This window comes from Balaenoptera physalus (genome assembly GCF_965194825.1).
Source record: "Balaenoptera physalus genome assembly, chromosome: 2".
Classification (NCBI taxonomy): domain Eukaryota; kingdom Metazoa; phylum Chordata; class Mammalia; order Artiodactyla; family Balaenopteridae; genus Balaenoptera; species Balaenoptera physalus.
The window spans coordinates 29,089,584-29,105,695 of NC_138883.1; the positions used below are offsets into that span (position 1 = coordinate 29,089,584).

Consider the following 16,112-nt stretch of genomic DNA (forward strand, 5'->3'; position numbering starts at 1 on the left):
GCCGGCCCCTCGGCGGGATCGAGCCCCTGAGCCTGCCCGGGATCCTCTGGTGGAGCGGGGCAGCGAGCAGCCCTTGGCGCGCAGCCGTTGCTGTACGCAGTTACCCTGGGCGACCGGTTACCGTGAGAACCCCAAAGCGGGAAGGTTAGAGAGGCGATTAGCGGTCCTGCTCCGCCAACTGTTTGCCCGGCGGTGGTCCTCCAGCGGAGAGTGAGGTAAGAGGTGAATCAGATCACGGCCTTCTCCCTGGGGCCCTCCAGGCCCTCCGCAGCCTCCTGCCAGCAGGTGCCCTGGGGGCTGTGTCCTGTAGGGCTTCAGAGCCCTTGCCAAGGCTGCCCACTGGCGGGGCCCAGGCCTTGACGCAGTGGTGAACCTCTCCCCCATGCCCGCCTCTGCGACCTAATGGCAGCGGTAGTCTGCCTGGGTCGCAGTCTGTGGGACCTGACCCCCGCCTTTTGGGCGGCCTGAGGAGCCTGAGGGACCCCTGAGGGCCAGTTGGGTCCTGGACACCTTGCTCCCTCAGTGATGACGGCTGGGCAGGGTCTAGGGACCCGGCCCTGAGGGTGAAAGTTGTGCCTTGGGACCTTGCCCTTTCAGGCCGGAACAGAGAATAACATTTGTTTGGTGGAGATTTATGAGAACATCGTTACCTGACCTTGACCTGACCTGACCTCAAGAACAAAGGATCTGGAACATCCCTGGTGGTCCAGTGGGTAAGACTCCCTGCTCCCAATGCAGGGGCCCGGGGTTCGATCCCTGGTCGGGGAACTAGATCCCGCAAGCATGCCGCAACTAAGACCCAGAGCAGACTAAATAAATATACATTTTTTTTTTTTAAAAAAGGATCTAACATCAAGAAGTTTGCAACAACTCACCACGCCCCCTCCACCTTTCCTATAAAAGCGCTTTGCTGAACGCTTTAGGGGAGTTTGGGGTTTTTAAGGCATGAGCCACCAATCTCCTTGCATGGCCCTGCAATAAACCTTTCTCTGTTCCAAACTCCAACGTTTTGGTATTGTTTGGCCTCATTGTGCGTCAGGCACATGGACTTATGTTCGGTAATATTCATAGCCAGAGGAGTGGACTGGAATTGAGTTTTGTCACTTAGAGTAATTCACATCGGCTAATAATCATAGGTCTTTTCATTTAAAATGTGCACCATAAAAAAAAAAAAGACCTCCCTGGTGGTCCAGTGGTTAAGACACTGCTCTTCCAATGCAGGGGGCATGAGTTCGATCCCTGTTAGGGGAAGTTCTCCATGCTGTGCGGCACGGCCAAAAAAAAAAATTGAAAATAAAAATAAAATGTGCACCATGGTGTTTTGCTTGTATGTTATTTGTCTATTATGATTATTTTTCCACACTATTCCACAACTAAGGGGCCTGGCGTCTTACTAGCTGTGTGACCTCACTTTCATTCCTTATGGGTGTAAAAACAGCCAAATGAGGTAATAGTTGTTATTTTGTTATCCGAACTCATATTGCTCCATTTAGGCAAACGTTATCTCCCTCTCGCCCTGGACTGCTCACCTTTTCCCACTATTTCATAAGCTATGGGTTCCATCCAGTGGTGAATTTTTCATCAAACTTAACTGCAGGCCCTTTCCAAGGCCTTGTACTTGATTTTACGTTCATGAATTCATATCCTTTCTATTAGAGAAACCTGCAAATTGTATAAGCTTCAAGCCCACAAAACCTGTGTTTGCCTCTGCTCCTAATAAGGCCACCCCCATGAACTTCCCAGACAAGACTTTTTACCTAGTTTCAAATGTTCTCCTGTCCTGCTGGTCATTAATCATGCAACTCCCTTTAGCTCTAATTACTTTTGTACTGGTTCTGTGGGATACTTCACAGTGTATTTTGTGCACAAGAGACTCAAACTAAAGATGGTAAATAATAATAGCTAACTCTTAATCCTTACAAGAACCTTATGAGAAAATTAAGGCCCAGAGAGGTGAATTTATTTGCTGAAGATCACACAGCTAGAAAGTGGAAATGCTGGGATTTATACCTTTGCAATCCAATTCCAGAGCCTGTGCTCTGAACCATTATGCTTTGTCTCTCACATGATGATGTCCTAGTTGAGAAGATTTGGGAAACAGACATTCATATACTGTTGGTGGATGTATACGCTGGTATGACCTTTTCAGAGCAACCTGGTTAAGAATATTTAAAAGATGCATTCTCTTTGACTCACAATTCCACTTCTAGAAACTTTGCCTAAATAAACATTCATAAATGTGCGTAGATATTTGGCTATACCAATGTTTACCATATCGTTGTTTTGTTTTTGTTTTTTTAAAATTTTATTTATTTATGGCTGTGTTGGGTCTTCGTTTCTGTGCGAGGGCTTTCTCTAGTTGCGGCAAGCGGGGGCCACTTCTCATCGCGGTGCGCGGGCCTCTCACTATCGCGGCCTCTCTTGTTGCGGAGCACAGGCTCCAGACGCGCAGGCTCAGTAGTTGTGGCTCACAGGCCTAGTTGCTCCGCAGCATGTGGGATCTTCCCAGACCAGGGCTCAAACCCGTGTCCCCTGCATTGGCAGGCAGATTCTCAACCACTGCGCCACCAGGGAAGCCTCCATATCGTTGTTTTAATAGAGGAAAAAGAAACTAGCAATATAAATTTGGTTTAGTCAATTTAATTGTGATGCATTAATGCAACAGAAGAGATGTAGCCATTAAAAATGATATAGCAGAAGAATATGATGAGGAAATTTTCATGACATTGAAAGCAGGTAGAGAACAGTTTGTATAACTTAAGTATATATACATATATATATATATATATATATATATAAAAACATTAAAAAAAAAAAAAAGACTAGTAGAAAGCTACCCTAAACTGTTGTCTTTTAGGCTTTGGGGTATCATGAGTAGTTTTTAATAAATTTTTAAATTTAATTTTATTTATTTTTGGTTATGTTGGGTCTTTGTTGCTGCATGCAGGCTTTCTCTAGTTGTGGTGAGTGGGGGCTACACTTCATTGCGGTGCGCGGGCTTCTCATTGTGGTGGCTTGTTGTGGAGCACGGGCTCTAGGCGCATGGGCTTCAGTAGTTGTGGCACGCGGGCTCAGTAGTTGTGGCTCACGGGCTCTAGAGCACAGGCTCAGTAGTTGTGGCGCACAGGCTTAGCTGCTCCGCGGCATGTGGGATCCTCCCGGACCAGGGCTCGAACCAGTGTCCCCTGCATTGGCAGGCGGATTCTCAACCACTGCGCCACCAGGGAAATCCCATGAGTAGTTTTAATTTTCTTCTTTGTGCAGAATTTCTATCACCAAAAAACACATGGCTTTTATAATTAAACAGGGTTGGTTTTTTTAAACTGTGGTAATACACAAAGATGAAATTTACCATTTTAAAATGCATAGTTACCTAAGTACATTCACATTGTTGTGCAACCTTTAACCCTATCTCCTTTTTCATCACCCAAACTGAAATTCTGTACCTATTAAACAACTCCTCATTCCTCCCTCTCCATCACAGCCCCTTGGACATCATTATTCCACTTTCTGTAGCTATTATTTGACTATTCTAAGTACCTTAGATAAGTGGAATCATACAGTATTTGTCCTTTTGTGTCTGGCTTATTTCACTTTGCATGTCTTCCAGGTTCACCCATATATGTAGAATGTATTGGCATTTTATTCCTTTTTAAAGCTGAATAATATTCTATTGTATGTATATACCACATTTTGTTTATCCATTCATCCATCGATGGACATTTAGGTTGCTTCCACCTTTTGGCTGTTGTGAATATGCTATGAGCATGGGCGTACAAACATCTGTATGAGCCTCTGCTTTCAATTCTTTGGGTATATACCCAGAAATGGAATTGCTGGATCACATGGTAATTTTAATTTCTTGAGGAACCTTAACCAGTGTTTTAATATTCAATTTTTTAATTCTTTCATTCATTTCATCTCAGAGAACATGTCCTTTCACTCTTTTGTGAGGGACCCAGGGTCTGAGCACAAATTGAGCCCTAGCACTAAAGTTAGTGCTCAGGTTGGTCAGCAAGAGACGGTGACCACCTGAATAGCACAGCCCCAGATCAACGAGACAGACAGAACTTTATGGCCAGAAATCTTCTTTACTGTCAGGACAAATTAGTTCTTTTCACAAGGGGAAGCCTGAAAACCAGTATTCTGTAGGCCTGGAATTTTATTATTAAAAATATAGGACTTGAAGAGTCCCCTTGTAAAAAAATAGTGTTATTGGCTGACAACCTAGCCAGAATTTGGGAAGCAGGGGAGATGGAACTGAACTGTGTGAAGGAAGGAGATTAAGCAGGGGCAGAGATGAAAGGGGAATGGGAAAGGTCCCAAAGACACTCATTCTGCTTTACTGTTTGTTCTATCAACCTGGTGGTCTGAAGCATGCCAGAGCTGGGTGTTCATGTGTTCCCTTGCTTTGTCTCTTTCTCAGTAGGACTTATGAATGAATGGGGGCGGGGGGAGGGGACATTGAGCTGCATAGACCTAGAGGTTTATTTTTCAAAGGATGACCAAGAAATCCATTTTGCCACCAATCAGTAAATACAATGCAACTTCCCAAAGCTCAATTTACAAAGAAGGAAATTTAATAAATAGCTGAAGATACCCGATTGAACCCACAGGTTCTGTGAGTAGACTCATGGAATTTTAAGAGGTGGTTGCCTAGTAACCAATATAAGCAGCTTTGGAACCTAAAACTAAGGAAGGTTTAAGATGGAAGAAGCTTGCTTTCCTTTGAAGACTGTGTGTGGGAAGCCACTTTGAAGGTAGTTTCAAAACACTGCTGCTTCATCAGTATGTGAAAGGAGCTTATTAGCATCAGATGAATGATGAGAGGCAGACAGAAGTAGTTGAAAATATTTTGGATTAAGTGTCAAAGTGTCAGTGTGTTGCTTCAGGTACTAAGCAGTACTGTGATCTTAGTCACATGTCTGCTCTCCAGACCTTGGTTATGAAACCTAATATAAAAGAGTTGTAACAGATTATCTTTATGGCAGCATTTCCAGAGTAATCTCATGAGACAGCAGTATATCTGTATGAGTGCATGGCAAAGAATGGGAATTAGAAAGGAGAGGGGAGGGAATTCCCTGGCAGTCCAGTGGTTAGGACTTTCACTGCTGTGGCCCAGGTTCAGTCCCTGGTAGGGGAACTAAAATCCCCCAAGCCACTTGGCATGCCAAAAAAAAAAAAGGAAAGAAAGAAAAAAGAAAAAGAAAGTAGAGGGGAAAAAAAATGAAGGGAACTTTCTGTTAAGAAAGAGGCAGCAGGGACCCCCCTGGTGGCACAGTGGTTAAGAATCCACCTGCCAATGCAGGGCACACGGGTTCGAGCCCTGGTCTGAGAGGATCCCACATGCCGCAGAGCAACTAAGCCCCCGCGCCACAACTACTGAGTGTGCGCTCTAGAGCCCGTGAGCCGCAACTACTGAGCCTGTGCGCCACAACTACTGAAGCCCACGTGCCACAACTACTGAAGACTGCACACCTAGAGCTTGTGCTCCGCAACAAGAGAAGCCACCGCAATGAGAAGCCCGCGCACCGCAACGAAGAGTAGCCCCCGCTCGCCGCAACTAGAGAAAGCCCATGTGCAGCAACGAAGACCCAACACAGCCAAAAAATAAATTAATTTTTAAAATACTTTACTTAAAAAAAAAAAAAAAAAAAAAGAGGCAGCAGAGAGAGGGTATTTGAAATAAGCCAGGTTAAGAGGCTGTGTTCCCTGATCCCACTCTCCCCACTAACCAAACTTCCTTCACAAATCCCACAGATACGTTTTGGAGCTATGGTTTCTCTAAATTTAATGTGTATAAAAACCTGAGAGCTTGTTAAAATGCAGATCTCTAGGCTTCACTTGCAGCCTACTGAATCAATATTCTAGAGTGTGGGACACAGGAATCTGCATTTTAACAAAATCCTCAGGTGATCTTGATGCAGAAGGTCCTTTAACTGTATCTAACAAGCACTGTCACAGAAGCTGACTGTCCCCTCTTGGGCCCTTCCTCAGAACTTCAGAATCTGTGGGTGTAGATCAGAGTGTATTACTTGTCTAAAACTCTCAGAAGATGGGACTTCTGTGGTGGTCCAGTGGATAAGACTCCACACTCCCAATGCAGGGGGCCCGGGTTCCATCCCTGGTCAGGGAACTAGATCCCGCATGCCGCAACTAATAACTCCACGTGCCGCAACTAAAATCCCGAGTGCTGCAGCTAAGAAGATCGCACATGCTGTGACGAAGACCCCGCGTGACACAACTAAGACCTGGCGCAGCCAAAATAAATTAAATAAATAAATAAATAATTTTTTTTTTTAAAAAAAAACCTCTCAGAAGATACTGTGCTAAGGTTTATAGGCTTTTCTTCTGTGGCAGTTTCCACTGCTTTAGTAACAGAAGGACAAAAGCAAGATATTACTCCTTTCAGCATGCATTATTTAGCCCACTTCAACTATTTCTGCAGAATAAAGGCAACAGACCAGGGGGTGAAGGTAGGGGACTGGGAAGGTGAACAGAAGAGTGGAACTAAATTTGGAACCTCTGAGATAGCACCCATTTTGAGTCTGGATTTTTATATCAGGTTTAACTGGACACATGTGGCATAAACCTTTCAGCCCCACTCCTGCCTGTCTAGCCAAGTTCCTAGAAGTGCAAGAGATAATCTGGTGGTTGCTACTTACCAGATTACAGGGCCTGATCTGCAGTTATGCCAGGTTTGAATAACTGTAGGATGTAATTTATTCAATTTCTCATGCTGTCAGTGCACAAAAGCACCTGGAACCTGCCACTCTGCTTTTGGTTCTTAAGGGCTATTTGTTGGGAGGGGACCCTGCCTCAATGTTAGTCCAAGTAACATTTAAGTTTGGATAATATGGAGCTTCCAAACTCTGTTTGTCGGTCTTTTCTTCCCTCTCTTAATTGCCTAGGGCCCCAGTATTCCTAAACTTTTCCCTAAGTGCCCAGTGCATCTACCTGTGGGGCCCCAGAGAGTTGCCTTCTAAGGACAATACTCCAGGCTCTAAATCAATAACAATTCCTCACAGTTATGTAATACTTTGCAGCTTGCAGAGAACTTTCATACATGTTCCCTAATTTTGAGCTTCATATCAACACTAAATTATAACAGGTATCAGACTCTATTTTCAGATTGGCAAACTAAGGCAAACAAGGGATATTAAATCATTTAAACATGGCTGGGAAGTGCAGAACCTGGCCTGACACTTGTCTTCTGACTCTAAGTCCATCCAGGACAGACCTCTTTTGACCAAACCTTAGAACATTTTGTCCTGTCCCAATTCCTTTACAAAAACATATCTATCATGTGTTTCATCCTTTTTCAACAAGCCAGTATCTTAGATGATGATAACTATTCCTTGAGAATTTATAATAACTGATAATGATAACATGGTATTCTTTCTGTGATGATAGCATTGTAACCAAAGATTCTGTATGTCACAGGCTAAAGGGCATATATCTGGGGACATCCCAAATCATTCCATATAGGTAGTCATCTTAGGGTGAAACCAGTCCTCATTCTGTTTTTCAAGTGTTTAGGCTCAAAATGCCCCCTGACTTAGGAGCAAGATACTGACACACTGATATGTTAAGAATAAGATGTTCTATTAGGCAATACACAAGGCAGGAGAACACTAATATTGTGTTCATTTCGCAGTTCATTTTCAACCAGTGAGAGTAGACACTGTTTAAAGAAAAACAGCACCTTGTGACCACCCTCTAGCCTTGCCCTAATTTTTTTAGTCTGACTTTTACTGGTAGCCATGTTGCCTTCGTGATTGTGAAGAGATGGAACAACTAAATTTAATCTTATGTGCAAAAATTCCTGGAGGGACATCACATTAATCATGTGTGACTTAATGTGAGTTAGGTCATTAATTCTGGCCTAGTGACATCTAGGTAAAAGCTGACCCTTACCAAGAGGACAGATTTAATACACAGAAGACAATGGAATAAATCAAGCCCTAAAAAGAGAAGGTACAGTGCTGGGTGTTGTGAAAGAGAGAAGAGTCAGATCCAGGCTAAGGGGTACCCTGTGCACAGGGCAGGAAAGGCAGGAGTTGGCACTAAGCACAACAGAATAATGGTCTCACCTTCATGCTTGGGGCAGAGGTGGGGGGGCAGTGTCACCTGCCCCTGGGAATGGCAAGGCCAACAAAATGAGTGGTAGGGAGCCAAAGCCAGTGTGGCACAGAAGTTAAGTGCTCTGGGGTGGAATCTAGCAGCTGACTTTGAAGCCTGACTCTGCTACTTATGGCCTATGTGATCTGAAGTAATTTACCTACCTCTCTGAGCCTCAGCTTCTTCCCACAGGCAATAAAGACCATAATATCATCCCAGTGTAAAGCCCTTAGCAAAGTACTCATAATTGTCAATTATCATTATCAGGCCAAGGAAGTGCTTCAGAAGGAAAAATTTTTTAAAAGCACTAACTCTAGGCATTTGTTCTCTACAGTGTTTTCCATGCTAGCTAAAACCTGGAAACAACTTGCCTGATAATTAAGAGCTAAGGTGATTTACCTATTTGATAAAATATTCTGTAGCTGTAAAACATTTTAACAATGAAGACTGTGTAACAATATAGAAAAGTACTGGGTGCCTGAAGGACAACAGACTGGAGACGTGGTCCTTACGGTGCAGTTAAGGAGCCAAATATTTAACGATGTGAGGTGTCACAGGGTTAAAAGTTAAAATAACTGGAATGGACTAGGAGTGATTTGTAAATCTGTGTATGACACGGAGGCCTGGATAGGTCAAGAAAGAGTTACGGAGTAGGGAGGAATTGAGCTGGGCCTGGAAGAATGGACAGAATTTGTGTCAAGTATGGAAGAAAGGCTTCACATGGCACAGAAGGAAGATCTACTTGTGGAGGGAAGAACACTCAGAGAAGAGCTAGGAGAGTCGAGAGGAGAGGTTACATGTCAGGACAAGGTCATAAACTGGGGCCATACTCAGGGAGAACCCTGAATGCCAGGCTGAGTTGTCTGAACTTTATGCTGTAAGTTCTTTGAACAGGGAGAAAGCAACTTTTGGGGAAAAACTGGAAACCTGGGATACTGCTGAAAAGCAGTAATCCCTCATAAGGAGATGAGGGTCTGAACTTTGGGACAAATGTGAGAACTGGAAGCAAAGGTCTGAACAAGGACCATTTCAAATGTTGCAGCATTTCTTTCTTTTGTCTTTCTAATGCCCATGGCTTCCCCCCTCCCCTACCTGTTCTCCAAGTTCTTTTCTTACTGACTGCTACGGGCTACCAATTTCTACTGACCTAGAGCTCTCACCAGTTCTTCCCATCCCCTTAACAGGTGCCTGGTCATGCCTCCAGGTCCTCCACTGGACCAGGCAGTGTGGAAGGAAGCATTTGCTGGGAAACAATGACTAAGACCGAGAAGGGAAAGACCTTTCTCTCCCAGCATTTCCGCCAGTCACTCTCCCCACGGCTGGGATGGGGCATGATTTTCTCCTACTTAAAACCAAGAAACAAGGAGGAGTGCGCCTCCGTTTCCAGTGTGCCTCCAGTCTTCCACTCCAGCCCGCAGCACTGTGCAAACCTCAAGAACCTATATTTGAAACAGGCAGCTGCAAACCTCACCTTTTCTCAGGAGGTGGTGCAGCAGCGAGGGCTGGCCAGCATTCCTTACAGCCAATACAGCTTTGACCATCTCTACGATGCAGACAGCATCATCCAGCCTCCCCAAGTCAGGAAGCCCCGACCTGAGAAGCCCATCAGCTTCAAGTTCTTGGATTTTTCAGGTCCCTCAACAAGGGTCACCTCCCAGGCTATGAAGACGGAAAGCTCTGCCAATCTTAAGAAGCTGAAGAAATCAAAGCCAGCAAGCGCAGTCCAGGAAGCATCTGGTCCTCTCAATCTTCATCCAAGCAGGGAGCTGGACGTGCTGGATCTGTCACTTTCTCCAGATGTGAACCTGGAGGAGAGGGAAACCTGGCTTCCACCTCCTGAGAAGGAGGCCAGAGCATGGCAGGCTGTCATGCTGGAAAAGCTTAACAAGCGCACTGCCCGATGGATCCAGAACAAGCGTCCTCTGAGGCCTGGGGTGTCCCCCAGTAAGTGGCAGAGCTTCTTGCACCAGCAATACGACTGGAGCCACATCCGGGACGAGCTCACTTCCTCCAGCGACCTGGAGCTCTTAAAACAGCTGGAGGAAGAAGAGACAGCAGAATTTGAGGATCGAAGTGTCGTTCTGCCCACCCAGGAGGAAAAGAAGCCAGAGCTGCTGCTTCCTGTCTATTATAGGTAGACTGGCTGGGGCCTCGGGTGCGCCTTTGAGAATCCCTGGCTCCCCTTCAAGGACTCCTGGGTGGCCTCACACTCCTTACTTCAGAACACACTGTCACATTAACCTCTTGTGTTTTCCACCACCAACCTGCTAAGATTTCCACAAAGTAAGGTTTCGCAACCTCAGCACTCCTGACGTGCTGGGCTGGATAATTCTTTGTTGTGGGGCTGGTCCTGTGCACTGTAGGATGTTTAGCAGCAGCCTACTGCATGCCAGTAGCACTCTCCAGGTGTGACAACCAAAGATGTCTCCAGACATTGACACATGTCCCTTTGAGGGACAAAGCTGCTCCCAGCTGAGAACCACTGCCTTTAAAGGAATGGGTTCTCAGCCTTTCCCAGCAGACTGAGCCATTCTCCTGTTCCAGGTACTATCCAGGTGCTCCTAGAAACGAATCCACGGTGGGAGTGAGGAAGGCAGAGACCTCATGAGGTTTGGTCCTGCCTCAGTCTAAATAAGGAGCCAGTGTGTCAACTGACTCGAAAACTGACTGGCAGCAGGATGGAGAAAGAAACAAGCTTAGAGAAGAGGATTACTGCATGTTTCTCACATTGCTTCCTTTTTATTTATAACTGGAAGGAAGACTGGAGCTATAACATCCCTGATTCCTAAAAGAGAACTAAAGATAAGTGGAAACATTTATTTATTCATTTATTGGACAAATATAAATTGCATTGCCACCACTTTCCAGGCACTCTGCAAAGTGCTGGAAATACAATGTAAATGAACCAACATGGACCTATCCTTTAAAGAGCTTACAGTCTGTCCACTAAATAACCACACACATAATAGGTAAAGTGAGGTAATGTAGGAGGTGGGTTCCCTGGCCCAAGTCCATGCACCCTCTAAGGGCACCAGTATTAAAGCTACCTGTCCCCCCTTTTCTCCCCATGTCACTCATTCCAAGATTGCCCAATTACTTGCTGCAAGTGCAGACAGTTGAAAGCATGCCTGGCATCAATAAGACTGCTGAGGACATCGATGGAAAGGGGAGCGTCTACCAGCCCCCAAGGCAGAGCCACTTCCGACAGGTGAATCCCCGAGCTGGAAAGTTTGCTTACTCCACAGACAACACCTTTGAACAGGAGATTTACTTCGGTAATGGAGCTGGGGCCCTGTAGTGGGGGCCGAGGGGGACATGGAGCAGGGAGGTGGAAGGTAGCTGGGAGATAAAACAGTCATGGGTGTGGATAAGAGGCCCTGGATGAACCAAGTGTCATGTTGACACCTCCTGGTTACTAGCACAGGAGGTTTTTTTTGGGGTTTGTGGGGTGGAGGCCGGGGACAGGGGGTAGGTATCTGATAGGAAGGAAACTCTTCTTCCTCTTTCCCCTCTCTCTATCCCTTTATGTTTACTAAAGAGGTAGTGGAGGTAGGATTGCAAAGTAAGCAAGATTCAGCTTTGGGAACAACCTACCTCTTCTCTGTTCTCCCTTCTCTCACTGAGATAATTCCCCCAATGAGGTGCTATGTTGGAAAAAACAATCACAGGCTCTGGAGATCTGAGCTTAAAGCCTGGCTTAGCCCCTTCCTACTAACCTTCAGCAAATTATATAAGCCGTCTGAGCCTTACATACCTTATTTGTAAAACAATATTAACAAAAATGCACTTTAAGTAGACAAGAAATATTGTGCTTCTTGCCCGATACCCATGAATGTCCACTACCTTCCCCTTCCATCCTGCTATCCTTTAGATGCCTGGGCTTCCAGGATACACAATCTAGGACTGCACGTTCCAAGCTGTTTATTCTTCCCTACCCCCATCTTGTTCCGAAACTGCTTTCAACTGAAAGTCTTCTTAAAATGTTTAACAAAATTATTCAGACAAAGGTATTTATGACTGATAAGAGATGAATTAGGTAACCCTTCATTAGTATCTAGCTTTTCATAGGGGACAATGCCTGTAAGTTAGGTTCTGACTTGGCTTCCAGGCTTTTATGAGGCCACCAGGTCATACTTCCAAGCAACAGTCACCTTCAAGGGATGCCCCCAGAGCACGGCAGTCATGAGTCCTAGAGGCTTAGAGTAGCGCAAAAGGAAATTGGGTCTGATCCTGGTGACCAAAAACCCAGGAAGAGAGGAAGGAGGCAGGTTCTAGGGACTCATTATTTATCTGTTCACAGATAAAGTCCAGATCATCCACCAGATTGGTGCAAAGAGAGACCAAATTTTCCTGGAAAACCTCAATCGATACAACAAGCAGCTATCTAAGATCTTCCCTGAAACCCCAGAAAGGTGGACTTCCCAGCCAGTTCCTGAACCATGTAAGCAGGAAGCTGATAATGGGGGTAAAGGTGGAAGTAGGGTTAGTTCTTTAAGGCCCCTGTTTCATAGGCTGGGACACCACCAGCATCTAGGGGAGTCCCTTCCTACTAACTAAAAATCATCTCATAAAATTATAAAATACTATTTGTAACGGGAAAAGCCTTTGTGGCCCATACAGCTGAAATGAGACGGAACTTAGTTGTAACCAAGTGGTTTAGGGCCAGTAATTACTAATAAGACAGATCCCACCTTAATGCTTCCAAAGGAAGTACATCAAACCCCTGATCTAGCACTCTGCCCTTTTTCCTTGGGCTGGCTCTACCCTCCCACTCCATTCTCAGGCCCATACCTGCTTCAGGCCCTAGAATCAACCTGTGTTTCAAATTTCTGTTTCATGAGTACATCATTCTTCATTCTGTAAGTTAGGTAAGGTAGAGGGAAAGGAGTTAACCAAGAAATAAACTTATGAAACAAAAAGTGCCCATCCTCCAGAGACTATGTCTCCATTCCCCATGACTCTTTTGCAATGTCACCTTTCAGATGGGCCCCCTGGTGTGCAGAAACTAGCAGCAGTAGTGAACCATTCTTTTTCCCACCAGCCCCAAACCTCTGTCTCCAGTGCTGCCTGGGTCTAGAGGCAATAGCCTCTAGAGCAGAGGAAGCGCTAATGATGGCAGGTGTGGGCAGCTTCCACCAAACTCACACAGCCTCCTCCTTTGCTGAGGGCTACCATTATAAAGCAGTGAAGAAAGCATGTAGCAAAGCCTTGGGTTGGGTCTTGGCAAGTCACCTTCCAGGGCTTCAGCTGCCTCATTAAAACTGAGACACTAATCATTCCTACAGCAAGGCACTTGTAAACACTTAGCAGCTTATAGCACCATTCCTCCTCCCAAATTAAAAACATTAAAAAGAAAACTTAATGAATTAGGAATTAATGGCCAATTACATTCTACTTTAAATGGCAATATATCAAATATTGAATTTTATGAGCAAGCGTTGTTACATATAAACATATTTATATTCCTAAAGATTTATTAAACTTATAAAAAGGCTTATATGTATCTCAACTTTTCTTCCCCAAATTTCTCTGCCCCATCATCATGGCTTTATCATGTTTGTAGTCAGGACTTGTCATAACTCCCTATGGGACTTGTACTCAGTTTCCTACATAATCACAGGAAAGTTGGCTCTTGACAGTTTCGTTTTGCCTTAGTGCTAGCCAGGAATAGGAATGTGATGCTGGCTGGGAACGCAGGTTTAGGGCAGTGGGCAGAATGCCTCATACTGCTGCCCCGCACAGCTTGCAGGCCTGTGAAAGGAGCCATGCGCTGGACAGCTTTGCCCATACCAGCCAAGGATCTGCTGCTGCAGGTGGGTGAGGAGGACATGCCCATGAAGACCAGGAGACTGAAGAAGCAGGCAGAGTCACTGAAGGAGAATGTGACTTGGGAACTGGTGGTCCTGCGGAGGATGCTGCAGGAATGGAAGATGGGCTGGGCTCTAAGTGAGTGAAGGGGGTGGGGCGGGCGGGGGTCCTGACATATCAGCATGTTATTTGTGAAGGAGGAGGTTCTCACCTGGGACTAGTGTTTCTCAATCTTTGAAAATCCATCCCTCTCTTGTGAAACATAAAAATCTGGTTGCCTCATCAAGGTTAGACTAGATAAGAGCTTTTCACACAATGACAGTTGCATTTATCTGGATACTTTTTGCATGGGCAGATTTTACATCAGTAATTTGTGGAAACTCACTATGCTGAGAACTCTTCACAGGCAGAGACCCTATCTCACTGACCTCTGAAACTTTACACTCAACAAATGATGCATGAAAGAAAGGGTGAAATGTGCTGCTCAAGCAATGGAAATGCAGTGATCAAAAGAAACTTCAGTTGGCTGTGGCATATACAACCCTTTTCCGAAATTCATTTGTAAATTTGGGATTATTATATATTTACTTTGCCTTCAGTGATATGGGAATAGAAGGCTGAGTGCCTGGGACAGAGAAAGGGTCCAGCAAGGAGTGTTGAAAGCTGCAAGCTTTGAAGACTCAAGGGCTGCTGTCTTTCAGAACACGAAAAACTAGTTTAGTTAGTGCAGGAAAAAGAGAGGTGATCCATCACATAAACTGGTTCAGGTAAACAAAAACAGGGTTGGAAAAGAGATTCTGAGTAAAAGCTACCAGTAGGGAGCACCTACAGGTGGTGGGAGCACTGAAATAAAAGCTCCAAAGCTATAAAGAGAGCAGTTAGCAATAAAAGGAAGAAGCCCTTGAAAGCCAGATGGAAGAGCCCTCGAAGTCAAGGAAACCTAATGATAACCACAATCATTAACATGTGAGCCCTTATTATCTTGCAGGCATTTTGCTAAACACTTTGTCCAGTTACCTCATTTAACACTCAACGTAACACAATACAGTGGGTTCCAGCATTATTCTCATCTTACAAATGAGAAATCTCAAGCCCAGTGAGGTTAAGTAACTTATCCAAGGCCACATAGCTAGTAATTGTGATTCCAAACCAGGTATGTCTGACGACAAAGTACCCTTAACCACTATGTTTTATTGCACCTAACTATTTACCAGGTGATAACAACAAAGAGTTATTTAAGCCAAAAAAAAAAAAGAAAAAAAAAAGAATATAGGATGGGATTAGGAGTTTTGTTTGGGAACTACCTAAGAGGGTACATGGATCATCAGAGAAATAACTTCCCTCAGGACAGGACTCCATCTCTGGAGCCCTTTATTCTTCTGAGCTGTTTTGCTTGAATTGTCCTAGGGGAAGGGGACTTCTTGTCACCTGCCTGCAGCACAATATCTAGCCCTAACCAGGTGGTTCTCTTCTAATTTTCCTCCTCATGGTATAGTCATCGAGTGGCACCATAAAACAATAGAGGGCCTGCTGCAGAGCTTGGTGGACATCCATGATGACATCCGGATCCAAGCCATCATCACGTGTGCCACAGCTGCTTTAGAACGGCCCCGTATTGCCATCAGCCAGGGAGACTCAGGTGAGAGCCAGAACTGGACTGCTTGAGAATATAAGCAATTCACAGAGCCATAGAAATTTTGAACTGGCGGGGACCCTGAAGCTTATCTGAGATCATTTCACAAAATGGAAACCAAGACCCAGAGACTGGCCTGAATATACACAACTTATCAGTAATAGAGATGAATTTAAAATTCCTGACTTCTAGTCTAGTGCTTTTTGCACGAATTTCATCACCCTTTGATGCTCAGTAGCTTACAAGTAAGTTCACATTGTTCTACCTTGAGAGATCCCATTCATAATAGCCAAAAAGTATATGTGTATGTGTGTGTGAATGCACACACTTTTCTCCCGACTCCATTTTAGCTCTTCTTTTGACAGCACATCTCAAACTCAACATGTCCCATACTGAACTCATCACCCTCTCCATAGACCCCTCCCCACATTCCACATGGCAATCAGCATCCCCACAATCCACGCAGTTTCTGAGCTAGGACGCTGGGAGTCATCCTGGACAAAGTCCTTCCTCTTCCCACAACCAATCGACCAATAAATTCTACAGATTC

The 16,112-nt window shown here is 44.8% G+C and overlaps 1 protein-coding gene across 5 annotated transcripts in view; it reads left to right on the forward strand.

The window, feature by feature from the left end:
* The window catches only part of HEATR4 (HEAT repeat containing 4), a 231,879-nt gene that overhangs the window by 42,457 nt on the left and 173,310 nt on the right, over positions 1–16,112 (forward strand). For 3 of the 5 annotated variants that reach the window (XM_082451581.1, XM_082451582.1, XM_082451584.1), the window contains 5 exons: positions 9,306–10,255; positions 11,206–11,396; positions 12,422–12,562; positions 13,864–14,067; positions 15,425–15,568. In XM_082451581.1, the coding sequence (XP_082307707.1) occupies positions 9,375–10,255; positions 11,206–11,396; positions 12,422–12,562; positions 13,864–14,067; positions 15,425–15,568 (1,561 nt within the window). In that variant the 5' untranslated portion in view covers positions 9,306–9,374. Of the gene's footprint in view, positions 1–77; positions 216–599; positions 714–9,305; positions 10,256–11,205; positions 11,397–12,421; positions 12,563–13,863; positions 14,068–15,424; positions 15,569–16,112 lie in introns of those variants that run through there. The other 2 variants (XM_082451583.1, XM_082451580.1) reach the window with 2 other exon arrangements.